Source organism: Trichosurus vulpecula, chromosome 7 (genome assembly GCF_011100635.1).
Source record: "Trichosurus vulpecula isolate mTriVul1 chromosome 7, mTriVul1.pri, whole genome shotgun sequence".
Lineage (NCBI taxonomy): Eukaryota > Metazoa > Chordata > Mammalia > Diprotodontia > Phalangeridae > Trichosurus > Trichosurus vulpecula.
In genome coordinates this window covers 31,954,757-31,981,342 of record NC_050579.1, presented here as the reverse complement: position 1 = coordinate 31,981,342, position 26,586 = coordinate 31,954,757, and the positions used below count along the sequence as shown (strand labels likewise).

Sequence of the window (26,586 nt, the reverse complement as noted above, 5' to 3'; positions counted from 1 at the left end):
GAGAACCAGTCACCTGGTTGGAGGGGGTCCAGAGAAGGGCCCTGAGGCTCTGCCCGGTCCCCGAGCACCGGAGATTCCAGGGGAATTTGTTCCCACGCCCGAGGATTAACTTCATGATACCCGCCTATGCCCACCGCAGGGTGACTCAGCCCCGACCTCCCCGTGGGGCCACTGGCTGAGGACAGAGCTGGGGGCGGGAGAATACGAAGGGCGCTCCGCCTCCTGTCCACCGCAGCCCCCGGCCCGGTTGCCAGGTTCCCCAAGGTCTTGGAGGAGAGATCTGTACAAACCTCATCGGTTACCATGGCAACGTTTCGCGCCACCACCGCCATCACCATCCCCGCCCCCCAACCCTCCCTCCACCATTAGGGAGGAGAAGATGGGGGACGGTGGAGCCGATCAGAGGCTCTGGCCGCTGAATGCCCAACATGGGGTCCTCGCTACCCCAACATATAGGCGAAGCGAGCGGGGACACAGCTCCCCCCTCTCCGTACTAATGAGCTGTGCAGGCAGCATAATGCAGCCTCTTCTGCTGTGGTCCTGGCGGCCTAAATGCAGAGGGACCAGGAGGATTAGGTTAGGTGTGACTGGGCTGTTTAGGAGGGGCACACAGGGAGATTTTCGGGCCGCCTATCTGTCTGCGTGTGATGGACCCCTGTACCCTGGGCTGCTTGCTTCTCCGAAGTGCCCTCGCCCCCACAGGAAGCATGAATCGTGCGTGGGACAGAGTCATCTCCCAACTGGGGAATCCGGGGCTGTTGCAAGAGGGAAAGGGAGGGGGCTGTCCCAAGGGAGTCAAAGGTACCTTGGGAATGAAGGAGGGGAACTCTCCTTGTAAAGCGCAGGTTTGAAGCCCGCTTGTTCCCTGCCCCACCACACACACCTTGCGCTTGGACCCTTATTAGAAACAGTGCCTATTCCCCACCTCTCTCCCAACAAGCCATTCCGCTGACGGGACGGACTATCAGGAGAGGCTCGGCCTGAGGCGTTGGGATGGCTGTCTGTTGCCTGGTGTCTTCGAGACACAGTATCTCTAGCACCTTTTTCCAGACCACAGCAAGGCTGCCCGTCGAGTACCTGTAGAAGTTGTGAGATGGGTGGGGAGGAGGAGGAGGACGAGGACGGGTAGGAGGATGAAGACGAGGAGGAGGACAACGACGAGGAGGACGACGACGAAGAGCCTGAGGACGAGGAGGACGAGGAGGACGAGGAGGAGGCGACGGCGGCGGCAGCAGCAAGTGTGCGTGAGGGAAGAAGCATTGTGCAGGCGTGAAGGCAGCATCAGGACTCTACGAGAGCCTATGTGCCCCTGAATGTATGCTTAGATGTGCGCACTCCGCCTGTTGAAGCCGGATCCCCGAGGTGGGGGCTGCTGCACTGTCGACACAGTGTGATGATGGTCTTAGTGTCTTCGACTAGAGTTGAATAAAATGCGAAAGGTTTCCAGAGCCAGCAAAAACCTCAAAGGTCATTTAGGCCAATTCCCACATTTTGCAGAGGAGTAAACTAGGACCAAGAGATGGGAAGTGACTTGACTAAGGTCACACAACTAGTCAGTTGCGGAGCGTTCAATTTGAAGCCAGATCCCCAATCTCCTTGGCCATGTCCACAGTCCTGGCCACGCTTTAATGGGGGGGTGGTCTCTTTTAGACTCACACTCCCAATCCTACCTGAGACTCCCCCTTGTGAACTGAGGCGTGTGTGTGTGTGTGTGTGTGGGTAGGGACGGGGCGCATCCCAACTTTTCCCCCACCCCTGACTCCTCACGCTAAGCGGGGCCTGGGGCAGCATCTGTCCCGTGAGGCGGGGTCGGTGGGGGTGGAGCCCTCCAGAGACACAGCTGCGAGAGGCGTGGGGAAACGAGGGGGCGCACCTGCGCGCCCCAGGGCCCAGGTGCGCGGGGCCTCTCGGCTCCGGGGCTGCAGTGCTCGCTTGCGACCGCCAGGTGGCGCCATCCCCCAGGAGCCCGGCCCGGCCCGGGCCACTCCAGATAAGAGTGTGCGGAGCGGGCGGCGGGGCTGAGACGCGGCCGGGACGCGGGGAGGACGGACGGGAGGGAGGACCGACCGGCCGGGAGACCGGCGGGCGGAGCGGAGCGCGGCCACCTCTCCACCTGGATTCGCCGGCAGCCGGGCTCGGGGCTTCCGACATGCCCCCCAGGTGGGTCCCGGGGCCGGGCGCGGAGATGGGACGGCAGGCTCGGGGTCGGGGCGGGAGCCGGGGCCGGGGCTGGGGCTGGGAGCCTGGGGCTGGGACAGCCTCCCGCCGCGGCGCTGCCTCGGGGCTCGGGGGGGAGCGCGGCGCATCCTCTTCCCGGCCGCCCGCGGCGCCGGGTTCACCGGGGGGTCAGCGGCTCGGGGCCCGGGCTCTGCCCGCACATGGGCGGGGGGGGGGGGCGGGCGGAGCTGGCAGCGGGCCGTTGGCCTGGCACGGCCCGGCGCCTGGCAGAGGGGCGGCTGGAGGGAGGGCGGGGCGGCCCGGAGCGAGCGAGCGAGGAGCGATCGCGGAGTCCGGCCGGCCGGCCGGCGGGAGCGGGGGCCGCAGGTAACGGGCTGTGGAGGCTAGGGGAGGGCGGCGCCGCCACTGGAGTCCGGGACGGGAAGAGACGGGATGGGCTGGGACCCGGGGCAGGGCGAGGGATGCGAAGGGACGAGGCGTGCCGGGAGGGGCGCGGCAGGGGCCCGCTAGCCTGCCTCCCGCTCCCGGCCCATCCCAAGTTGAGAAACTTTCCCCAAGTTCTTGTCCCTCGGCGGGCTGGCCGGGCGGAGCAGCCGAGGGGCTCGGGAGTGAGCTCGGGGGCCTCCCGGGAGAGAGCTGGCCGGCCGGCGGGCGGGGCGCTGAGGCGATCGAAGCGGGGTCAGGGCCGCTGAGTCCGCGCCGTGCCCGGGGCGCTGCCCCCTCCCTCCCCCGGGAGCTGCGTGGCTCCCCCCTCCCCCCCCCACCTGCTTCCTGCTGCAGCCTCCTGCCCCGATATAACGCCCTCCCCGCTGGCGGCCCGGGCCCTTCGCGCTCTGCCCGTGGCCGCGGTAGCCGCTCCCCTTCGGCCCCGGCTCCGGCAGCGGTAGCCGCTCCCCCTCGGCCACGGTCCCGGGCCGGCCGGCTCGGCGTGGAGGAGCCTCTACTGCCTCGGCCGGAGCCTGGACCCCGACCCACCAGCTGTGGCTGATGCAGATGCCGATGCCACTACCCACAGCATTTCCCCACTAACCCACTAACTTTTCCTAAAACCGGACTTTTTGCGAAAGAACGAATTTCATCTCGATCGGATAATTTTTCCCCCCAATGAGACACTCCCCTCTGGACTGAATGACTTTTTCTGAAGCGGATATTTCCTTTAAATCGGGTAACTCCTTCCGATGCGGAAAATTTCCCCCCTAAGTGGATTTATTTTTGGAAACTCCCCGCTTGCCATCCCCGCCGGGCCCCCGACTTCTGTACCGGGACCTCGGCCTTGGGCACTCAGTCTCTTTCTCAACTGGCCTCTTCTACCAAGAAGACAGCCGGAGAGAGGGGACGACCTCCTCCCCTGCTTTTCTGGTCCTCTCCCTCCTCCTGGGGTCCAGGTCATGCTGCCTTTCGGGCTCAGGTGGCCCAGGTCATCAGATGGGGGCCGAGCAGGGCAACTCCCGCGTCCCCCGTCTGAGGCAGGCAGTGTAGAAGGGAGGCCGGAGCGGGGTAGGGTGGAGAGAGAGGCCCCATGAGCATCCGCTCTGACCTTGTCTGTGCTTGTGTGTGTGTGTGTATGTGTGTGTGTGTGTGTGTGTGTATGTGTATGTTGTGTCTGTCCTGTCGTGTCGCGTGTGTCCCCACAGGTGGGAGCACAGGGCAGATGATGCTGGACGCAATGGAGGCGCCAGGACACTCCAGACAGCTGCTGCTGCAGCTCAACAGCCAACGCACCAAAGGGTTCCTTTGCGACGTGATCATCGTGGTGCAGAACGCACTCTTCCGGGCTCACAAGAACGTGCTGGCGGCCAGCAGCGCCTACCTCAAGTCCCTGGTGGTCCACGACAACCTGCTCAACCTGGACCATGACATGGTCAGCCCCGCGGTCTTTCGCTTAGTCCTGGACTTCATCTATACCGGCCGCCTGGCCGACGGCGCGGATGGAGCTGCGGCGGCTGCGCCCGGGGCCGAGCCCAGTCTGGGCGCAGTTCTGGCCGCCGCTAGCTACCTGCAGATCCCGGACCTCGTGTCCCTATGCAAAAAGCGGCTCAAGCGACACGGCAAGTACTGTCACCTGCGCGGGGGCGGGGGCAGCGGCGGCTACGCGCCATACGTGAGGCCTGGCCGAGGCCTGCGTGCCACTACGCCAGTCATCCAGGCCTGCTACCCGGGTGGCGCGCCCTCCGGGCCTCCGCCGCCACAGGCCTCGGCCGCAGAGCTGCCCCCAGGAGCCGAGGCGCCGGTCAACACCCACTGTGCTGAGCTGTACGCCTCGGGTCCCGCGCCCCCTCAGCCACCGCCGCCGCCGCCGCCGCCGTCGTTGTGCGCCCCGGAGCGCCGCTGCTCCCCGCTCTGCGGCCTGGACCTGTCCAAGAAGAGCCCCCCGGGCCCAGCGGCTGCCCCCGAGAGGCCGCACCCCGGGGAACGCGAGCGCGAAGCACCTTCGCGCCACGACAGCAGCCCACCTGGGGCCGCCTACAAGGAGCCGCCGCTCTCGTTGCCCCTGCCTTTGCCCCTGCCGCTGCCCCTGCCCTTCCAGAAAATGGAGGAGGCCGGGCCGCCTCTCGACCCGTTTCGGCCGGGAGGCAGCCCCGGGTCTGAGCCCCCGGGACGACCGGATGGGCCTGCGCTGATCTACCGCTGGATGAAGGCCGAGCCGGGCCTGGGAAGCTACGGGGACGAGCTCGGACGGGATCGTGGCTCCCCCGGGGAGCGCGGCGGGGCTGAAGAGCCTGCAGACGAGGGGGACTCGCCTGGGGGCCCTCCGCTGCCCCTGCCGCCGCCCCGTTATCCGGGGGTGGGCCTGGACGGACCCGGGCCCGACGCAGACGACTACAAGAGCAGCAGCGAGGAGACCGGCAGCAGCGAGGAGCCGAGCCCGGGCGGGGGCCACCTGGCCAGCTACCACTGCCCTCATCTGACCTACAGAGAGCCTGAGAGCTTCGGCGACAACCGCTACGTGTGCATCCCGTGCGACAAGGGCTTCCCCAGCTCGGAGCAGCTCAACGCGCACGTCGAGGCGCACGTGGAGGAGGAGGAGGCGCTCTACGGGAGGGTGGAGGCGGCCGAAGCGGCGGCCGTGGGCGCAGCAGGCCTGGGACCCCCCTTCGGTGGAGGCGGCGGCGGGGACAAGGGGGCCGGGGGACCTGGGGGCCTGGGCGAGCTGCTGAGGCCCTACCGCTGCGCCTCGTGTGACAAGAGCTACAAGGACCCGGCCACTCTTCGGCAGCACGAGAAGACGCACTGGCTGACGCGGCCTTACCCTTGCACCATCTGTGGCAAGAAGTTCACGCAGCGCGGGACCATGACCCGCCACATGCGCAGCCACCTGGGTCTCAAGCCCTTCGCCTGCGACGCGTGCGGCATGCGCTTCACTCGCCAGTACCGGCTCACGGAGCACATGCGCATACACTCGGGGGAGAAGCCCTACGAGTGCCAGGTCTGTGGGGGCAAGTTCGCGCAGCAGCGCAACCTCATCAGCCATATGAAGATGCACGCCGTGGGCGCGGGCGGCGGCGCGGCCGGGGCGCTGGCGGGCCTGGGCGGCCTGCCCGGCGCGCCGGGCCCCGACGGTAAAGCTAAGCTCGACTTCCCCGAGGGAGTCTTCGCGGTGGCACGGCTCACGGCCGAGCAGCTGGGCCTCAAACAGCAAGACAAGGCGGCGGCGGCGGCCGAGCTGCTGGCCCAGACCACGCACTTCCTGCACGACCCCAAAGCGGCGCTCGAGAGCCTCTACCCGCTGGCCAAGTTCACGGCCGAGCAGCTGGGGCTGAGCCCGGACAAGGCGGCCGAGGTGCTGAGCCAGAGCGCGCACCTAGCGGGGGGACCCGACGGCCGGACCATTGACCGCTTCTCCCCTACTTAGAAATCCCTTCTCCCCAGCCCGGAGCGGGGACTGCACTGCATCACCCTCGCCGGGTGGGGTGGGAAATGGGGGCGGAGAGAAGTTCCCGCCCCGGGAGGGACAGCAGCAACGGCAACGAGCAACCGAGGCAGCCCCCTTCCCCCTCTAACCCCCGCCCCTCCCCGGCCGGCCCCAAGGCCACACCGGGCGGAACCGCTTTGTGCCTTAGCCCGGGCGGGGTGGGTGGGGGGGGAGGCCCGGGAATGGAGTGGGGGGGTGGGTGGGGGGGTGGGAAAGGGAGATTTCTATTTTTGATAATAGCTTCAACCAAAGGAGACCCCGACCCTGCCCCGCCCCCACGCCGCGGTCTCAGCCGCGCCTCTTCCTGTGGTTCCTCGGCCCCGTCTTCCCGCTCCCGATCCCGGGAGCTGACTGGCCCCTGAGCTGCTACAGCCGCCGCGCTGGGGTTCACTGTGGGGGCGCTCCCAGCCCTACCTCCGGCCACTGCGTCTGCACCCGTTCTCACTGTGAATCAATCGGCGCCAGGGCCAGGGCAAATCGGGAGGCGGGGGGAGGACTGAGCCGGCCCGGGGGTGCCCCCGCCCCTGCCCTGGGACCGATAATGTGAAGTTCCTCATTTTGCACAAGTGGCACCAGCCCCCGGGGCCCACTTAGCTTTCCGACCGCAGCCCCTGTGAGGCGAGATGGGAGGGAGGAGCCCCCAGACCCCGTCTCCCAAGTCCTTCCACCTCTCCTTTCCCTTGGGGCCCGGGACGATATTTATTGCATGCGTCCCGGGCTGCCCCTGGCCTAGGCTAGGCAAGGCTGGGCCCAAACGGCCGCCTCCTAGCACCCGCCCCCCCTCCCAATTCCTCGAGTTTGTATATTTCTTACCGTGTACACAGGCTCTCCCCGAGCCGATTCCATTTTCTATACTCGAACCAACAGCAATAAAGCAGTAACCGACGCCTGGCCACTTTCTCGGGGGGGTGGGGGTGGGGGTGTGTGGTTCCAGGGACGGGGCTAGTTTGGTCAGAAGTGGAGAACTGCTCTAGGTGACACAAGCCTAAATCAGCAAAAAGCACAACCCCTTCCTCCCCCAATCCTGTTGGAAACAGATCAGACTGGGACTCAGGTATGTTTCATAACTAAAAATTTATTAAGAAAACAACAAAACCGGCCTTGCAAAGCAGGCTGGAAAGGGGAGGGCCCCTCTGCTTCAGCCCCAGGGCGTGGGGGCAGGGGGTTTCCAGATAACCAAACAGCCCCACACCCCCCTCTCTTGCCTATGGTAATCCCGGGAGCACTTCACGCTTTAAGCAGCACCCTTGTGTGCTGGAAAACGCACTAAGCCCACAGTCTCTGTCCCTCCCCACCCACCCACCACTGAGGTGGTCTCCCTGTGAGTGGGCTGGGCTGCCATGGTCCCTCCTGTCCTCCCCAACCCTTCCGTCCTGGCTGTGCCTGTAGAGTTGCCTTCAGGAAGCCTAATAAAGGAACTGCAGAAGGCTGGGACCCCACCTCCCCCAATAAGGGCCAATTCTACTTTCCCCCAAGGCCCCTTAGTCACCCCTTTCCCTGCCCTGAGACAAAGCTGACCCTTCCCAAGTGAGGGTTCTGTATGGGTGACATGTCCAGGCCTGGGCAGGCATCCTCTCCTGACACCCCAGCAAGCGGGGCAGGCTTTACACACGAGTCTGCTCACAGAACAAAAACTTGGGAGCAGACGACAAAATGGTTTCATGTCTCACAGCTAAGGAAAGAAGTTTGCAGTATGGTGTGAGAAGTTAGGAAAAGAGAAGAGAGGGAAACAAAGGCAAATGGATATGAGGAAGAAGGGGAGGGAGGAAAGGGAACAGGATCCTGCACCTGGGACAACCAGGGTAAGGGCTAATGTCGATGGGAGAGGACGAGACATGAAAGCAGAAGGGAGAGGAGCAGGAGGGACCGGGCCAGGGCTTGGATGACACTTTCCTGGGACACCCGAGTTAAGGAGCCTGAGGTAACAACCTGACCTTCCTTCCAGTCTAGACCCCATCCTCTCCTCCCCAGAGGAGGGGAAACAAAGAGCAAAGTCTGTCTGACCAGTACATCGGAAGCGAGCCAGGGTTAAGGACAACACCCAGGTTGCTGGTAGAATGAGGCGTCCAAAGTGCAGCATGGGTCGGAAGCCAAGGCCCAAAGGAGGTGGAGGGACCCTGCACTTTCTCATCATGGCACAGACAGAAAAGATGACCTTGGGATGGGGAAATGCCAAGGAACCAGACTAATTGGTCCTCCATCCCCATTCACCTGCATCCAACTCAAACCCTTAACAACCTGGCACACCTTAGCACCCAAGTTCCTGCAGGGGTGAGGCTCTTCCCCTGTCTTCAATGGATCAGGGTGGAGGAGGGAAAGAGGAGGGAAGGGAGAAGGCCTAAGACCAAGGGCGGGCCCCAGCTCAGTGACACCAGCCAGCCTCCCTGCTAAATCTCTGCTGCCTGAGGAGGGTCCTGGCTCCCCCACAGCACGGCCACGGTGGTGGGTTGGAAGAGGATGGTTTATTGTCTGGGTGGGGTGGGTGGCGAGGGCGCTTGGGCTCCTCTCACGCCACGTGTGGCGCCTGTCGGCCTCATGAGAACGGTTCCATCGGGGCGGTGCCCGGCGTGGCCTTCTCACCCCACCTGTGCCCACTTGAGGAAGGCAGAGATGTCCCGGACTGGCACGTTTCTTGTCAGTGCCTTCACCCGAAGGTTTCTGTCATCTGTCAGCAGCACCACCTCTCGGAGAAGCCGGATTGGCTCATCTGTGACCACAAGAAAAAGGGAGGAACAGTAAGGGGGGGTGGACCTGGGGGGGGGGGGTCCAGGGCTGAAGGGTCTCTGTAGCTTTTTCTATTTGCCTTAGGTCAAAGGATTCTTCATCTGGGGTCTGTGAACTTGTTTTTAAAAATATTTTGATGACTGTATTTCAACAGAATTAGTTTCCTTGGTAATCCAATATATTTTGCGCATTTAAAAACCTTGTTCTGAAAAGAGGACTTTACCACACTGACAAAGGCTAAGAAACCCTGTTCTAGATTCAAGGGGGCAGAAGTAGTGGGAGGATTCCTTGGTACTTTCTGCATAGAGCTCAGTGTTGGGGAAGTGAGGGCTGTTCTCTCCTAGATATACCAGCAAGCCATGTCAGGGAATGGGACCTCTTCTGCACCCACAGGGGCGGGCAGCCACCCTTGAACTGGTAGCCAGATGACTCCTTAATACCACCTCTTTCTCCTTCCCATCCTCCAGCTGCCTTTTCTTAGTGCCTTGAAGACCCATCTCCATGGCTGAATGGCTGTTTCTAAGTGGCCCAGCATGCTCTGTTCTGGTCCTGTGGTATAGGCTGGAGGGGAATGGGGGATTGCAAACATTCATGTCTGACCTGCCAACTTCCTCTTCGGGAAGGATGGGGAGGATGTCTGGATGCGTGTGATGGGCTTGAAAAGGGAGGGGGGGAAGAGTGGACCATGGATGTAATGAGGGAGGTAAGGAAGAAGCCATTTCACGGTCCAGATCTGGACCCCTTGGGGGTGTGGGGTGGTGGCTGGGAGCCTGGGCCCAAGGCTCCACACAACCCCATCCCTGCCTTGGAGAGTCCCAGGCCCCAGGTCAGCCAGCCCAAGCCCGGTGTTGCTGGCAGGGGTCCGAAGGGGTTTCTGCGGATACTTTGAGACATTTTTAACAATAAACATCCTCTGTTTTGACACTGGTAACTGAACTTTGTTAGAAACCAGAGGCTGTCATCTTGTCAGGCCCCATCCGCCATAATCCACATGATTTTAAAATTCAACATCGTTTACACATAAACATTTGGTGACGGTTTCTCTGTGAATCTGACAAGTTAATCTGCTAAGAATTCACACTGACAAATGGGGTTTGATTACTCCAGCAGCTGCTGATGTAATTGCAAAAGGGGCGGTCCCGAGGGTGGCAGTTGGAGTCCTGTGGCAGCCTCCTGGGAAGGGGAGCTGAAGGGTGTGGGAGGGTGGTTATCAAAGACAAAGAAAGATGATCCCTTGGCTTTAGCACCATTTGTTCATCTTCTCCCAACACCACAAGGGTCCCACCTGTGCAGGGCTCTAAACACCTCGAGGGCAGTGGCCCTAGTCAGCTGGGAGCTTCTCCCCGCCCCCAGTCCTGCAGTAGAGGCATGGAAGGCCATGGCCAAAAGGGTCTGCACACCAATGGAGGCTGGGAAACCTCTGTGGATCTGGAGCCAGCCAGCGGGAAGAAGTGACCGCTGCGGGTGGGAGATAGCCCAGCCCTGGCGTGAGGCCTCCAGGGTGGATGGGCAGGAGAGGGACAGAAGGGCAGTACTGTCCTGCAAGTCAGTGCTATGAAAATAAACAGAGAGAATGAAAGAGAGACAAAAAGACAAAGAGACTCGACATATATGGAGATGGGAACTCAGTGAGAATGAACAGCTCTGGAGTTTTTAAGAGCAATGATGAATTCTGCAGATGATACTGGGAACTCCCATTAGTAGAAGAAGTGCCACAGAGGGACCAGGGTAAGCCAGAGACGTGGGCAGAAAACACCGAGATGAAAGTCATCTCAGGAGGAGAGAATTCTCTGGAACCTCAGTGATTAAGTGGCCTGGGTCAAGTGGGGAAAGTACTAAGGCTTTCAGGCCTCTGGGGAGAGCTCAGGCCTGGGGGACAGAATCACAGAAGGCCGGCGTTATTCTAGGCTGGGATGGGCACACTGTCACTGACACTGACCACATTTTCAGGTGTTCTCCTCCTCCCCTGGAGGAAAAGTGATAAAAGTACAGGTTGCCTTCCAGTCTACAGACCCCACAGCTTCCTTGGACAGTGCCCTCATGCCTGATACATGCTAAGAATTCAGACAGGAGCTAAAGGAACTAAAGAGAGACAGGATTTGAGAATTTGAAAATGGCTTTGCTAAGAAAGGGGATTTGAATATAGCTTGCTTCATTCCCAGGGGCTGATGGGGCTTTGGCCTAGGTAACCAGGACTGTGGGGAATGAGATTATAAAAAGAGAAATGTATGTTACCTGTTCAAAATCAGGTAAATTATTCTTGTTAGGGAGAATGGCCCATGGTGACATCTTCTATTAACCAAAGTAGAAGCTGAGATCAGTGGGATTGGGGCTATTGTGGAGGGCCATACTGTAGGCCATGGGTGTCCAGGCTTATGAGCTAGCTGGTTCAGAACTCTCTAGGCAGGCTCCAGTCTTCTTGGCGATGTAGGGAGTAGAGCAAATGTGGAAGAAGAGGCTGCTTTTCAGAGGGGCCCATGCCTAAAGCACCCACGTTTCTGCTGGCGTGCTCCAGACAGCACCTACCAACAGAGAATGGGCCCCGGGGAGGGGAAAAAAGGCCCAAGGCGGTGGTACCTTTGTTGGGAGGCATGAAGTCCTTGGCCTTGTCTTTGCAGTAGTGAAGGCAGCAAGAGAGGATCAGGTCATCATTATTCCCCTGGAGAAGGAGAGTGAGAAACGTGTCAAAATGCAGCCCTGAAACCTTCTGGGACAGGATGTGCATTGTGAATGGAGAGGGTCACTCTTTGGTCTTGCCAATAGCATCACTGTTCCTTCAGCTCTGGCTCAGTCCCTCATGTGGGTTACACCGCATAGGTATGTGCCATCTGTCCCACAGGCTAGCCACCGCTTGGATCTCCTCTTTGTTCCCCTTTTCTCCTAACTCCTCTGCCTTCTGGTGTATGACTGAATCTACCTCCCCAATTCTCCCCTCCCCAGATAAGCTGCCTTCTTACCTGCTGGCCAGTGATATCCTCACTGCGAAAGGCAATGGATTCAAGTTCATTGCCACGGCTGGTCAGGGCCCGTAGGCAAGAGTCCCGGCTCTCAAACCGCCTCTCCAGGAACTCAATGGACTTTCGGGCCTTCTCCTGCACCACTCGAGCGTAGCCCCCAGCCCGATGGTCTGTCTCCTGCCCCTTGGCCAGGCCATCTAGCTCATTAATCACTGATGGACGGAGACCCAGAAAGCACAGGTTAGCATTCACACTAAGCTATTTCTGACAGAGCAGGTGGGCAGGGGTACTTGTCTAAAGACCATTCCAACTTCTGGGCCATCTATCCCAAGTCACAGCTTATTGACAGGATTCCTAACCTTCTGTGTCAACTCCCTCCCAAGGCCACAGGACCCAACCCCCTGGTGCTATCATGGTACACACTGGGGAGGGAAAAGAGGGCCAGGTGAGGGTTGGCTCTGCCTTCTTTCTAGGGACAATGGGGACCCAGCTATAGTGCAGTACCCAGGTTCTTTGAAATGAGAGGCTCCTGCTGCCTCTCCTTCCTGACTGTCCCTTGGCACTACTTCCCTCCCTCCCTGAAGTCTCAAAAAGAGTTTGCTGGGGCTGGTGTAGGAACCACCACCTGGCCTCAGGGAGAACGTCGCCAAATGGTGTGCCTCTCTGGGGTAGGGGGCGGGGGAGGAGTGTATGGGGGAGGGAATGAGAACAAGGGGAAATTCTTCCTCTACTTTGGGGACACTTGGAGCAGAAGCCTGAGTGGGGGTTTTAAGAGCTGTTGAGGCCAAGATTTTAGATGTGCCCAATGGCAGAGTAGGTGAGGCCACGGGCCAAGTGGAGGGAGAGAGCACCTCCTCAAATGCTTTAACAGATTAATTTAGCAGGGCCTTGTCCTTTTCCAACCATACACTGCCTCAGTAAGCCCCTGTCACCTCTGACACAGCAAGAACATGCATATGTGTGTGTGTGTATGTGTGTGTGTCTGAGACACAGCTCCATTTCTGGTGAAGATTCTTTCCAAGATTCCAGCCAAAAGCCTGAGATCAAGTGGGAAATATGCACTCCTTGGGGGCTCGGGGAGAGTTTGGGGTCTGAGGCCTCTCCTAAGCACAGTGATTCACAGCCTGGGGAGCCGGCATGAGCAGGCTGTTCCATGGTAAGCCTGGCATTCACTGTCTGGGTATTCAAAAGAGCTGCCCCACACACAGCTTTTGTGTGTGTGTGTGTGTGTGTGTGTGTGTGTGTGTGTGTGTGTCCACCCAAATGCTTACACATGTGCACTCTCGCTCGCGAGCGCGCGCGCGCACACACACACACACACACACACACACACACACACACAAAACCTGAGACTCAGCTGGGATTCTGGTGGGGGGGGGAGGGGGGAGTGGTGCAGCAGCCAGAGGAACATCAAACAGGAAAAGCTGGTATCCCATCCCCAAATCCGCTTTCCTGCTCCAAACCAAACAGGCTTCAAAGGGAAGCTTGTTTGTGCTTCTGCACCAGGCAGGACTTCTCAATGCTGGGGTCAGGCTGGAGGAGAAGGATCGGGTTAAAGGCCAAGAGAAAGAGGCCCAATGGAAAGCTGCAGACCTCACCCCTTGCTGCCCGGATGGAAGAGGAGCCAGTCCCTGGAGGGCCTGGGAGCCTGAAGGGGGTCAGAGAGAGGCTGCCGGGGTTGCAGCGTCCTATGGCTACCAGAGTCTCTTCAGCAAACCCACATCTTTTCTCATACAATTAATTCAAAGTCTCTTGTCTATACACTCTTTGCTTCCCCAATGAAGACCGTAAGTTCATCCTAGGGAATGGCTGGTCCTCGTTTCTGAATTTCCAGAGAACTAAGGTCGGGTCTGTAAAACACGAAGCATGACCAAGGCGATGACAGCAGCATCTGGGGCCAACAAGCTCATCCCTTTCTGGCCTCCCAGCTGGTCCATGTTCACCTGGGCTGTACAGGGTGGGCCAGGTGAGGAAGAATGTGGCCCCGAGGCCGCGCCACACCTTGGGGCTCAGAAAGAGGCTGAGCTGGTGCCTCTCTGTCAAGCAACATGCCCTTGGGGACAGAAGTAGCTCTGTAAGGGGTGTGCCAGAGCCTGCTCAAGGGCTGTCTGCCTTCTCCCACACCAACACTTGCAGTCCTTCCAGAATCTCCACTCAGGACTGCTAGCTATTTCTGCCTTCTTCCTTTCTGGCTGGGCTGCAGGGGCATGCTGGAGCCAGCTCTAACCAGCTCTCAAGAGCCAACTGCTAAATTTTCAGTAAGAGCATTTACACCTCAGAAATCAGCAAACTGCTAAAAAGCAAGGCTTGATTTTTTGTTTTGTTAATTGTCTAGACTTAAAAAAGTGATGGAGAAAATGTGAATAATGCAGATAGATACATCAAAGTGTGTTGTATACACATCTTTTTTCCTCAGGAGGGCTGGTTGTTAAATGTTTCCCAGCACACAGCTGTTATTGCTCCTACCTGGATCTGTGGGGCTGAAGGAAGAGACAGAAGACCATCAGGGAGACCCCACCAGGGCCATTGTGCTTATGTGGTAATTGATGGTATGTTTCCTGCAACAATCTAGGGACTGATTACCTCCCTGGGGGCAGTTACCTCCTACCTACTTCCCCTAGCCCAGGGGCTGGGATGCTCAGGGCAGAGAAGTCATTCTCTGGAGCATCTTGGAGGGGGTGGCAGAGGTGGAATGATGGGCAGATTTCCCCCACACTCCCTGCTGTCCCAGAGAATAGGACTGCTCAGCAACTGACCCGTGGCCAACTTAACAGAGACATTCTGAAGACCCTGCTGTGGACTGGCCATCAATTACCCTGTGATGGAGTCTAATGGAAGCTGACAAAACACTTGGGGATGAGTGCTGAGGTACCAGGACATAGGAAAGACTGGATCTCTCAATACAGAAGCTCAAAGTGTCTGTGTCTCCAGTGAAGCCTCGGCTAAGCCCTTGTTCCAAGGACTGGGATGAAGTGAGGTTGGGAGGTGCTCACATCCAACCCACAGCAGCACTCACAGTGGTGGCTGCTCAAAGCCCAGGGCTGGTTCTAGATGGCCTCATTAGTCCAGTCTTATGGTGACACTGGCTAGAAGAATGCTACCTCCAACCAACAGAATCATCATGAAAAGCTATAAGACAATCAGACCAAAGGCATCTAACCACTTCAAATCCTCCCAGACTTTCTGCCAGACCACCCAGCAGCACTGCCGTTATCTGCCAGGCCTGAGTGTTTACCAATAACGGGAACCAGCTTTGCCGTTTTACTGCAAGCTTTATAAGGATAAAAACAAGGGCTGGGCTCAGGCAGGCCCTAGCTGCTGAGACGCAGGAGTCCATTTGCTTAGCAGCCGAAGCCATGGATCGACCCTAATCGTCTGCCCAGCTTGGAATGCTAAACAATTTTCCCTCGCCCTGCTCCTTCCCAGGTTCCCTCTGAAACAGCCTCATACAAGCGGCCTGGCTCTGCCCGCCCGGCCCACCATCATAGGAGCACTGAGGTCTGCGTGAAGGTGGCCGGTGTGGGGGGAAGGCCATGGCCCTGCCGCCTCTCCGGCATGACTCACCAATGAGGGGCACCACGAGGATGTACTTCCTGCTCTCCAGCAGCCGTACCAGGCTGGCCAGGTGGTCAATGAAGCCATTGGTGTCCGGTACGAGGAACAGGGGTCTGATCTCTAGCTCCATCTGCCTCATCTGAGTCTGGTCCTCCAAGACAGCCTACAAGACACAGGCAGGCTGATGGGTGAGTGAGAAAGGGTCAACTGGAAGATGCGTCAGCATCCTACCCTGTGGAACCAGAGGAAAAAGGAGCCCCAAGCAGCTGAGGGCCAGCTCTGAAAGCTGAGCTTCTGGGGGCCAGACCCCCTGAAGCTCAAGGCAGAGGAACAACAAGGGCACCAACAGCATAAAGACCAAATGGCCACAAGGGCGGCGAGTTACATGGGAAGCTAAAAGATCTCCTGGTCACCGGGTCAACATTCTGTGGGGCTTCTGAAATCACTCAGGATACTCAGTCTGTCCAAAATCTTACAGACTTGGCCAGGGGAGCCCAGACTGGTATAATAAATCAAAATCAAGGTCAAGTTTGCCTGACAACGACTCAATACCATGGGCATGAAGATCCAGCCCCACTGCCTAGACGTAATGTCCATGTAACTCTGCTGAATGAGGTGCCACAGGAAGAGAAATGGCCCTGGAAGTGGAGGGCCCAGGTCTAAGGCCCAGCTTTTCTTTATGCTCCCTGGGCCTCGCTGGCTCTTGATTCTCTCCATGGTACCTAGCTGCCATCCCCCCCAAACTTGGTGGCTCTGGGACCCCAGCATTCTGCACCTGTTTGGCTTTTTAATAAGGGTGAGCTTTAATATTCCAAGTGCTTTGGAGTCTTCTCTCTCTGGGGTGAGGGGGGAGGATTCATCCCCGACATCTTCCCAAAGCTGGGTCACACCCACACGTGCTTCCTTGGTGACCCTCTCTGAGTGAGAGTTTCAGTGAGGACAACAACATGGCCCGGCTACAGCAAGGCTGCCCTACTGCCAGGGTTTAGAACTGCTCAGGCTCTGGCGGGTGTGGCACAGATCCCAGAGCAGGTGCACCTAGAAGGGCCAGGCCCCATGGTGCCGAGCCTCAGCCACCAACAGAAAAGAGAAGCGCTGCTCCAGTTTCCCGGGCAATGACAGTAAAACTGAAAGCCCAAGGTTTCTAAAGGAGGGAGAAGGTGGCCTCCCTGTGACCTTGAGGGGACCTCTCTTTCTGAGTAACGGAATGCTGCCACTGTGACCCCGAATGGCTGAAGCCTGCCTCACACCTCTGTGCTGACTGCCCTCCGTGGGCCTCCCCCCAAACATGCCCACTCGCAGGGCCAACTCTTTTCAAGTAACTGAGAGCGTGAGAATGAACCATTGAGGTCACTCCCCTTCCCAGGTACCACAACCCCACAGCTCTGATAACCTCTTCCTGTCCTGTCTGCTCCACCCAAACACGGCATCCGCTCTGCTCTTCTTCCTCCTCTTCCTCCGGCCTTCTTGCTCCTCCCTACCTGGAGCATTCCCTGTTCTGGCCTCCATCTGAGGAGACTGAGAACCTCGGAGATCTGGGGGCATTTGTGGAAGCAGAAAGGGCAGGGAGGTGACCTACTCGTTCACCACTGGGCTAATCTTTTCCACCCTACCAAGGACAACAGCACTACTACTCCTTTGTCTTCACAGGGAGGCTGAGTATTGGTGTCATCCTTATCTTCTTTGGTCTGCACATCTCCAAGGTCCTCTTCTACCTTCTGGACCTGACCTGTTGGCAGGCTGGTATCAGAGACACCAGGTTCCCATGGGATCTGATACAAAAATCGAGAGGCAAGCAAGCCTTTCCCAAATGTTAACTCTTGAGGGTAGGATGGGAAAAGGAGAGGTACGTAGGAAAGCGAAGTTAGAACAGTCTATACTCTCAGAGTTTTGGCTCAGGGCCAGTGAAAAATCTGGAAGATGAAAGTTTTACAATCTTTGGGGCCAGTGGCAACAATCCTTCTAGTTTCCAGGGGTGGTGAGACGTCAAGCCGTGGCCCCTTCATCTGGTAACAGGGCCTCCTGTAGTGAACTTCCCCTAACCCAGCTCTGCCCAGTGAGTCACCAAAAAACTGTTTCCTGTTCCCCCCATGCCCTCACTTAATGTCAGAAGGGTTCAAAGGAGCTTCTCACTCTTCCCCTAGGTACTAGCTGAGTCTCCAGGGATGGTCTGGTCTGGGTCATCCGTCTGCTAAGGCTTTCTTGACAGGAGTAGTACAGAAAGTTGAGCATTCTGGGTGTCCATCCCTCTGTGGATGTCTCTGCAGTGCTCTCAGTGAGAGTGAGTGTGAGTGTGTGAGTATGTGAGGGAGAGAGAGAGAGAGAGAGAGAGAGAGAGAGAGAGAGAGAGAGTGTGTGTGTGTGTGTGTGTGTGTGTGTGTGTGTGGCGCATTTGCCCTCCCAACTTTTCCAGATTTTACCCGTCAGATTCCTGGCAGCCGAGCATGGCGCCTGTGCCGACCGTCACGTCCCATTCTGATCCCTCAGCCGCACGGTGAGAGAAGGACACAGGATGCGCAGGGAGTGTAAAAAAGTGAGGTCGGTGGGGAGAGTGCCAAGTCCCTGCTCCCAGCCTGGGGATGCTTGGGGAATGGGGGGAGTGCACTGTAGTGGAGTTCAGAGGCCGGTAGCAGGATTTATTTTTGTTTGTATGAATAAAAAGCTGCAGAAGTCTCTGGCTGAGGGGTTGTTAGGGGTGAGGGGTTGGTGATTCATACAAATTCTGCCTGGCCCCTGGCCAAGTGTGATGCCCCGGAAGAAGAATGTCACCCTGCCGAGGCTCCTGTTGGCTCAGACCAGGTGAAAGGCAGAAGGGACCGAGTATCCCAACCCTGCCCTTCCTGGAGAGCAGGCCAGACAACATGGATGGACATCACTCTTCCATGGAGGTAGATAAGGACAAAGGGAAAGAAAATAGTCCAATTTTCCTGCTCTTGAGACATGCTAAGTTCTGACCACGGCAGCTTCTCAAGGGTACTGACCACCCTACTCTGGATGGGAGGAGGCAAATGTGTTGTGTATACCTGGGAAAAACCCCCCCTCATGTCCTCCTCCTGTAAAATAAGGGAGCTCAGTAAGTGGGTGTGGAGAGAAAACCCTGGCCCAGCTAGCCAATGGAGGTGTCAAGTTGCTAAATGAAGGCTGGGCAGCACAGCCAGGTGGAGACTGCCTTGCTGCCCACTCCTTGGTCCCTCTTGACTGGCGGGCTATCACCATTCATCCTCTCTTACCCTGGAGCTCCTCTGATTAGGCAGAGAGGCGAGCTGTGCCTGAGGCCTCCAGGGCTTCCAAAGCACACATCATTGAAAACAAGCCTGGATACAGGTCACTAAGTTAACATTGTCTCCAGAAGCAAAAGACACTTGCTCAGAAGCACACTGTGCCTCTAGGCAGGTGTGGAAGCGCCAAGGTTGGAGGCCAGTTTTGCGGGCTCTGGCTCCTCCTGCTGACTCCTCCCAAGCTCCCCTCAACTCAAGGGGCGCCTAATGCTCTTGTAGACAAGAGGCCCCAGAATGGGGAGCTGTCCCTTCTCCTGGAGTACCTTGGGGACAGCTGTTACATGGGCTCAGTCTGTTTCCCCAAACTGAATGGCAGCCCCTCGAAGCCAGGGAACACACTGTCTCCTTGTCTGGTTTCCCTCACAGTTCCTAGACCAGGGCCGGGCACAGGACAAAGGCTTGACTGAGAAAGGGAAGTGGTGCAGGGGAAGTCGGAGGACTGGCTTTCCAATCTACTGGCATGACCTTCAGCCTCTCTTTCTGGCCTCAGTTTCCTCCTCTGAATAAAGAAGCACTTTGCTGGGGGCAGGACCTGGGAGGGCGGCTCCTTTGGCTACCCCTTCCTGCCCTGGCGTGAACGTGTTCCTCGGCTGGTAGTGTGCTGGCCCTCCCGCCAGGCAGGAGCCGAGCCTGGGTGTCTGCCTTCCGCTGTGGGCAAGCCGAGCCGCTCTCATACAGGTGTAGGGGGTCATGCACACATGCCATTGTTCAGCCCCCCACACTCCCCAGCTATATTTAGATCCTGACTCCTCGGGCTGCCACAAAGGAGCGGCTGCATGTCCAGGAGGTGGGTGGGCAGGGGACAGGGGAGGAGAGCTATTTTCAGAGCACATGTCATAGCTGGCTGGCCAGCAGGGCTGCTGCTGTAATGCTGAGCAGAACAATAGCCATGGTCAGAGGAAGAGACTGTTGTGCTTCAGGTGGGATGTTTGCGACTGCTCAGGAAGCCTGGCCGCTCCCAGCTGGTGGCAGCCCAAAGCACAGAGGAGCCTCCTGGGGTCAGGGCAGCAGTGCCAGTGAGAGGGCGAGGTACCAAGAAGCCACACCTTGGGGAGGATGTCCAGCGGGGAACTAGGCGAAAATGTGACATCCCAGACCTCTGCTCACCCCCCAGCACTAGATGGGGCTGCCTGGAAGGAAAGTGGGTGACGGAGGCTCAAGGCGTCAGGAATGACCAAGGAAACTGAGGGCAGTTCAACAACAAAAAAGCCAGGGCTGGGGGGGAAAGCAGTGCTTGGCTGCCTTAAACATGAAGGGTCTTGATTAGGCTTCAGCTCCAGCTGCACAGACCCAGGGAACTACCCACACCCCTGCTCTGACCTCCATTCGGCCCTACTCTACGGCCCCTCGGCAGCTCCGGAAGGAGGGAGGAGTCCACTGTGGAGAGAGCCCAGATCTTCCCCTCCTTCTTCCACCCCCGGCAATGGATGAGCTTAGGCCCAGGGGTCCAGGCCCACAAGTGAGGAAGGGGGGAGGGGCCGCAGCCCAAAAATCTCCCACGGAGGCGGGGAGGGGATGGCTTTTGAACCCCGTCTTTCCATTCCTTTCCCCAAACATGTGTGGTTCCTGTTTTGCTGAGAGCTGGGGACTTGACTTACACCTCTCAGTTAACACCCCTTGGAGGCTGGTGGAGTTCAGAGCAGTTTAATTTACGGCCCATCTCCCCAATCTTAATGCACTCGATGCTCCATTCTTCCTTATTGTATTAGCAACCCAGGTACCTGCCAACAATCACGGCCCCTCTAACTGGGAGCCTCTCCCCCACTCCCAGGACAATTTATACCTTTTCCTTGGGATTTTTTTTTCTAAATTAAACAAAAAGAGGAAAAATAAGAAAAGGTTAACGTGGGTTTGGAGAGACGAAGCCCAGTGGTTCTGGGCAGGGAGCCAAAGGCCCGAGGGTACACACATGTGTGCGTTCTCCCAGAAGGGCCTTCACCGGCCCTGTTTTACAGCCACCTCGGCACAGACTGCAGGGTTCACGCATATGGCCAGACAGATGTGTCTGGCTTACGTTCAAGGCTGGAAAATGAAGAATTATGGAAGTGAAGGGCCCTGGGCATTAAAGGGGAAAGGGGGGGGGTGTTGGGGGGGAATTTTTCCTCTGCTGAGAAATCCTCCTGTGGCTGTGAGGCCGGAGGAAGGAGGCTGACAGGAGGCAGGGCAGCCAGTCATGGTGAATGTGGGGCCTTCTCTTAAAGGGGCCAGTCAGGATGGTCAGAGGGGCTTCCCCAGCAATCCAAACTTGATTCTCAGGACTCTGGAGAGCCTCCCTTGTAGACCCCAGGACACACAGGAAGATGGAGGTCTTGTGGGCAATGCCTAGCATTCCCTGGGAACATTTTTCTATCATGCCCAGAGACTGGGGAACCACAAAGATGATGAAGAGAGGTTACAGGAGCAGGGAAGAGTCTCCCCAAGACTTAAGAGGGGACATTGTGGGCTCTTCAGGCATGTGAAGACTGATCAGACAGGGTGGTGACTTTTTTTCATTGAGGGCAGGCTTAAAATGGGAGCAGGAGGGGCTGTAGACTAAGGAGCGAGGGGTGTGATGCGCTGGGAGCAAGTGATGGCAGAGTGCGAAAATGCCTTACTTGAAGGATTTTCTAGGCAGGCCTGGAGCAGGGCTTCTGAACCTGACGTCCAAAACTTGTTTTTGACTTAAAAAAAAAATTGGTAACTGCATTTTAACATCATCAGGTTCTCTTGTAATCCTATGTACTTTGATGCATTTAAAACCATGATTCTATCAATGGGGCCCAGGACACAGAAAAGACAAAGAGATCCCTTCCTATTAAAGGGGCACTAAGTCCATGAAAGACCTTCACCTCTTGCTCCTTAGAGTGCCTGATCCTCAAAGGCCCACCAGGAAGATGGACCCAGCTTGTCTCAGCCAAGTCAAAGTAAAGCCTCCCCATGAGCCGCACGAAGCCCACTCTCCACCGCAACCCTGGACACACCTGGATCTTTTCTTGGCGACGCTGCTGCTCGGCTATCTTTCTAGCCAGGGCCAGCTTCCTGGCTCGCAGCTGTCTGATGTCATACTCGCCCCCACTGCCTTCAGCCTCAGAATCTTCCTCAAAATCTTCAATGACCACATCGTCCTCCTTCAGGCAGCAGGAGTAGGCCCGGAAAAAAAGGCAGGAGAAAAGACAGTTAGGCCCGAGTCCTCACTTGAGGCTCTGCCCTCCACTTCCCAGCCCTGGATAAAAGCCACTCTATGACGGGAAGGGGGGGCCCAGGATGGAGTTGTGTCCTCAGCCCCAGTGTCCCCTCCTGCACAGCCGCTGACACCTAGCCCTCCCAGCTGGGCTGCTCCCATATTCCTAACAGTCACTGCACATTCACACTTAATCATTCTCCCAAGCATCCTCATATGCTCCAAGTCAGGCCGGCTACTTTCCTTCTGAAACTACTACAAGAAAAAACAATGGGGAAAACTGAAGTGCTCAAAGTGAAATCTAATTCATGCTTGGTATATGTGACAGGAATCCAACCTGAGCAACAGCTGGAAGTTGGGCCTAAAACTTCCCGTGAGCCAGGGAGCACGGCAATAGACACTGGGGCCCAGGAAAGTCTGCCACAGCCCCTTCTCAGGGCAAGAGCCTGGCTCCCCCCTTCTCAGGCTTCTTAGCTGTTTCCCCAAAGCCAGGGCCAAGGGTATCCAGCTTGGGAAACTTGCTGCCCGTCTGATAGGTCGTCACCTCCCCTACCGCAGCCTCTGCTCTCAAAGGCCACTCTCCGGGTGGTCCCAGATTCTGCTTTTCTCTCTTTCTGGCCCCGGTCAGCAGAGAAAATGCAGCTGCCCGACGGAGCTCGGGAAAGCTTCCTTGGAAGGACAGGGTTAGCAGGGGTAGATGAGGAGAGCTGAGGGAGGGAGAGAGAGGAAGTGTGGGCCTGAGCCTCTGTTCCAAGACTGCCTCTGATGCTTCCCACTAAAGGTTCCAGCATGAGAAGCACCAGCCTGGACTGCTTTGTCTAGGGGCCTGGTGAAAGAGAAACCAAGATCCCCTTGGTGTCTGCTCACTGCTATAATGACTAAGTCAAGCGCCTAAGGTCAGACCCAGTTAATCCTTCCAGTCCTGGTTGAATGAAGTTTGAGAACCCTTCCTAGGCAATGTCCAGCCTCTGCCCTTCAACTGTTCATCCTAAGATGAAATTCTGATGAAGTTTGTTGGCTTGACTCTAAAGAAGAAAAAGTCATGTCTTAAAAGCAAGACCTTGAAAAATAGGGGGCTCTGCTGGTGCTCTAGCAGCATTTCTGGGGAACTAGGGAGCTGGATTCTCTTCTGTATGTGAATAACAGGCCTCAAGCACTAACCACCTTGACCTGCCTCATGCCAATAATATGGACAAGACCCAGAGATATGGAGATCTCAGGTCACTATCTGGAGGAGAGAGGAGATTCCAAACTGGGGATGTTACCTGCAACTAACTCCCCTTGAGGGGCCTGAAGTGTCCTACACAAACATAGATTTGATCTGCCAATGATTCTTGTTATCCTCTCCTGGTCCCCATCCTTCATTCCTTCCAGAGGCTCAGATTGTGCATGGGAAAGAGGAAGACTTTATCTGAAAACCATTTCCTCCCTTGCAGAGCTCACCAACACTTGGGTGAAGTAAGGTAGGAGACCTGGCTAGTCCCTGGGGATCAGTGCCCACATGTTCAGCAATCGCCAAGGCCACGGTAGAGTTTGGGGTCAAAAGGTAGTTACAGAGCCTCACTTGCTCAGCTCTCCAGCAGATGAGGAAGTGCTAGGTTATGAAATGACACACGCTGGGCTATGAAGGGTTTCCCAGGAGCCATTCACAGAAGGGAAGCCAGGAGGCTCGTGGGAAAGGGAAGAAGTGGGCAGCCTCATGTGGGTCATGACCTTTGCTCTGGTCAGTGGGCTGAGATGGGGAGGCTGTAGAACCTGGTGCTGTGACAAGAGACTTGTTTTGTGCCACCTCAGAAGAGGGGGGCGAAAGACTGTTTTCAGGTGCTCGGTGGAGAGAATTAGAGGCCTTGGAGCTCTAAAAATGGACCCCAGATCCCAGATGTGGAGTGAGAAGGGGCTCTGGAAGGTCCCAAAGTGAGGAGCGGAGACTGAAGTGATGAAGGCACAAAGAATCGGGGAATCAGGCTTTTGACAGCCAGGTCAGTGCTCTCACCTGCCTGCTCTTGTGAAAAGTAAAGGACATGATCCAAGGGAGGTGCTTGGTAACAGTAAAGTGCTCCCTGCAGACCCACAGCCATTTGTGAGATCTGCCTTGGCCCCGACAAGGAGAGGGTCCGAAGGCCCTGTTTATTCTCACTTCCTCCTTCATCACAAACGCCCCCAGCTCACAACTCTCAGTAGACACTAGTTTTCACCCTCTTCACGCTTCCCTGCCCCACAAGCCCTGGCCACTGTCACAGGCCAAACAGCTGCTAGCCTGAGGGCAGCCTGGCCCCGGCTTCCCAAAATTATCCACCTCTTCCCTTGAAGGCCTCCTCATGTTTTCACCTTTGTTGAAGGAGACTCAACCTGCAGGCAAGAAGGAGGACAAAAGCCCCGTGAATCCAGACCTCTTGAGGCGCAGAGTGGGCAGTGGTGCCCAAGGACACCCACAAGTAGGAAGCCTGGCAGCAGGGTTCATATTTCACACACTGACCCCCACCATGCACATACATGGGAGGTAGTATCACTTTATATGTGTACAGGCAAAAATGCGCTCCCGCTCTCTCTCCCTCTCCCTCTCTCTCTCTCTCTCTCTCTCTCTCTCTCTCTCTCTCTCTCTCTCTCTCTCTCTCTCTCTCACACACACACACACACACACACACACACACACACACACATGCACGGCAAGGCATCTGGTGGGAGGAATGTTTTGCACGTACATAGGCATATAGTGTCTATCTATCTGTCTGTCTGTCTGTCTGTCTGTCTCACTTGGTCTCTGTCTCTGTCACTCTCTCTCAGGACCTGGAGTGAAATAAGGCCTACAGGAACAACCAAGGGCAAACAAACAAGAGGAGAATTCCTTAATCACATCAGGATGTTCAGGGAGGGAGGGAGGTGGGGGGAGGGGAAGGAGGGGGGCCAGTGCTGTCAGCTCTTCCTGTGCGTGTGCTGGAGGCTGGAGTTCAGGCTTGCGCAGCCCTGAGCTCCATGTCTATAAACTTGATCCTCACTCTGAACCCTGACACTCCCCTCACCCCAGCCCCTTCCCTAAGCCTCCAGAGCTGTGCATTATTAAACCTTTTCCCCCCTTCCCTTCCAATGCAGCATTAAAAAGCAGCATCTGGAACTTGTAGGAGAGATCGAGGCAGCAAGCAGGAGGGCCCGGCAGGGGTACCAGCAGAGTGCACTCGTGAGAAGCCGGCTGTTGGAGATTCACCCACAGACCCAGCTTGCAATGGCTATAAATAGCTCCAAGAGGGAGCTAAGGCCTCGGGCAGAGGCTGCTCCCCGGGGAGCTCTTCCCTTGGCCGTGGCCCACGCTTCCCGCACAGTACCTGATCTTCCAGTTGTTTTCCCTCTTGGCTTCCCATTTCCTTTCCCATGGTGTCTGGGACGGGCGCCACTGACACATATTTTCCACCCTTGAATGCCAGCAGAGGCTCTTCTTGTCCACAAAGGGCTTCCAGGAAATACTTCAGCACTGTGACCCTCTTGCAGTCGGCTGCAATAACCTACAGTGAAGGGGAGAGAAAGAAAAAAGCATTTGCTAAAAGAGAAGATGGTGGGAGGGACTGGTTGTTGGCTGAGGGGCTCATGAGAAACATGTCAAAGTGACTGAGAGTTAGGGAGGCTGCTGGGTGCATGTGCCCTGGGGACAAGGCTGGACAATAGTCCTCAGACTTCTGGGGTAGATGCTCTGAGAAATGGCCATAGTCTTCCTCTTCAGTGAGGAGGCCTTGGACAAATCATCTTTACTGTCTCCTTGAGTCTTCCAACTTTTTAAAATCACATCTGAGGAAAAGGGAGTATGTTAGGGAACCATATGGGTGTGTGGGGGGGGGGGAGGGTGGAGAGAAGGCCTGAATAGGAGCCCAAGCAGCCCTAACCCCCTGTTATGTAGAAGGGCAGTGACATCACCAATCTCAATGGAGAATCTCTTCCTGCCTCCCCCAATCCCCATGACTCTTACTCTCTCCCTCTCAGCTGTAAATCACAGCAAATTCCTCTGGGCGAGCTCTTGCAGGGGCCCGAGGGCCCCCCAGGCTCAGGTAGGCAGACACCAGGGTAACCGAGCTAGGCTATGCTGTTTGCTCCTCACGAGATCACACTATTTCTCTCCCATGTGACTAGATCTGAACACAACTGAGTACTTGAGGGAAGCTGGGGCTGATTTAGTTTAAATGAAATTCAATATCTCCAGCAATCATCATATTTATGAGTCTTTCAGATGGAATTTCCATAGGCAGAACCTGGAATCCTTTCCCATTCTGCCTACACATAAACACATACAAACACACCTTAACTTTCAGACCTGTCTTTTTGGTGGGGAGGGGGCACATATCTCTTCTCCAGCTTTTGGTGACCTCATCTTCTTGCTGTCTGTCACACACAGAATGTGACAGTCCCCTTGGAACAATCATTTCCTGCACTCCCTACCAAATGCCCACAGACGCGGCAAGACCACCTTACACATTCAACAGTAGGTTACAGAACCAGTGCTAGGTGAGAAGACAATGATGAGGACTCCTCACCTTCCTCATACTTCACTGTGCTTGATACTCAGCTCCAAAAAGCAGATGCCTGGCCCATCTGGAGAGGGGATGTGCTGGACACCCTATCAGTCAGTTGGTCAACTAGTATTTATTAAGGGCCTACTATATGTGAGGCACTGTGCTAAATGTGGAGTATATAAAGAAAAGAAGGAAAGAAAGAAAAACAGAAAGGAAGGAAGGAAGAGAGGGGAAAAGGGAGGGAGGGAGGGAGGAAAGAAGGAAGAGAGGAAGTAAGGAAGAAGGAAAGAGAAAGGAAAGAGAAAGAAAAAGAGAGGAAGAGAGG

The 26,586-nt window shown here is 56.8% G+C and overlaps 2 protein-coding genes across 3 annotated transcripts in view; one reads left to right on the top strand and one right to left on the bottom strand.

The window, feature by feature from the left end:
- Window positions 1-2,036: 2,036 nt before the first annotated feature.
- Window positions 2,037-6,145, top strand: HIC1 (HIC ZBTB transcriptional repressor 1). Of its 2 annotated transcripts, none has more exons than XM_036767944.1 (2): window positions 2,037-2,160; window positions 3,813-6,145. In XM_036767944.1, the coding sequence occupies exon 2, from the start codon at window positions 3,830-3,832 to the stop codon at window positions 6,029-6,031; it is 2,202 nt and encodes a 733-aa protein (XP_036623839.1). In that variant the 5' UTR covers window positions 2,037-2,160; window positions 3,813-3,829; the 3' UTR covers window positions 6,032-6,145. The 2 variants fall into 2 exon arrangements, with proteins under 2 accessions (XP_036623839.1, XP_036623837.1); XM_036767942.1 differs by lacking the exon at window positions 2,037-2,160 and adding an exon at window positions 3,061-3,343.
- Window positions 6,146-7,147: 1,002 nt separating this feature from the next.
- SMG6 (SMG6 nonsense mediated mRNA decay factor) overlaps window positions 7,148-26,586 on the bottom strand; it is a 170,421-nt gene continuing 150,982 nt past the window's right edge. Inside the window, exons 14-19 of the mRNA XM_036768507.1 lie at window positions 25,086-25,262; window positions 21,566-21,712; window positions 15,337-15,490; window positions 11,773-11,984; window positions 11,393-11,474; window positions 7,148-8,798 (exon numbers count right to left, since the gene is read on the bottom strand). Coding sequence (XP_036624402.1) covers window positions 8,668-8,798; window positions 11,393-11,474; window positions 11,773-11,984; window positions 15,337-15,490; window positions 21,566-21,712; window positions 25,086-25,262 — 903 coding nt within the window. The 3' untranslated portion in view covers window positions 7,148-8,667. The remainder of the gene's footprint in view (window positions 8,799-11,392; window positions 11,475-11,772; window positions 11,985-15,336; window positions 15,491-21,565; window positions 21,713-25,085; window positions 25,263-26,586) is intronic.

Coding starts and splice junctions, on each gene's coding strand:
- HIC1 (XM_036767942.1), top strand. CDS start 3,307: ATGACTTTTTCTGAAGCGGATATTTCCTTTAAATCGG. Junction 3,344..3,812: donor GGATATTTCCTTTAAATCGG/GTAACTCCTTCC, acceptor GTGTCCCCACAG/GTGGGAGCACAGGGCAGATG.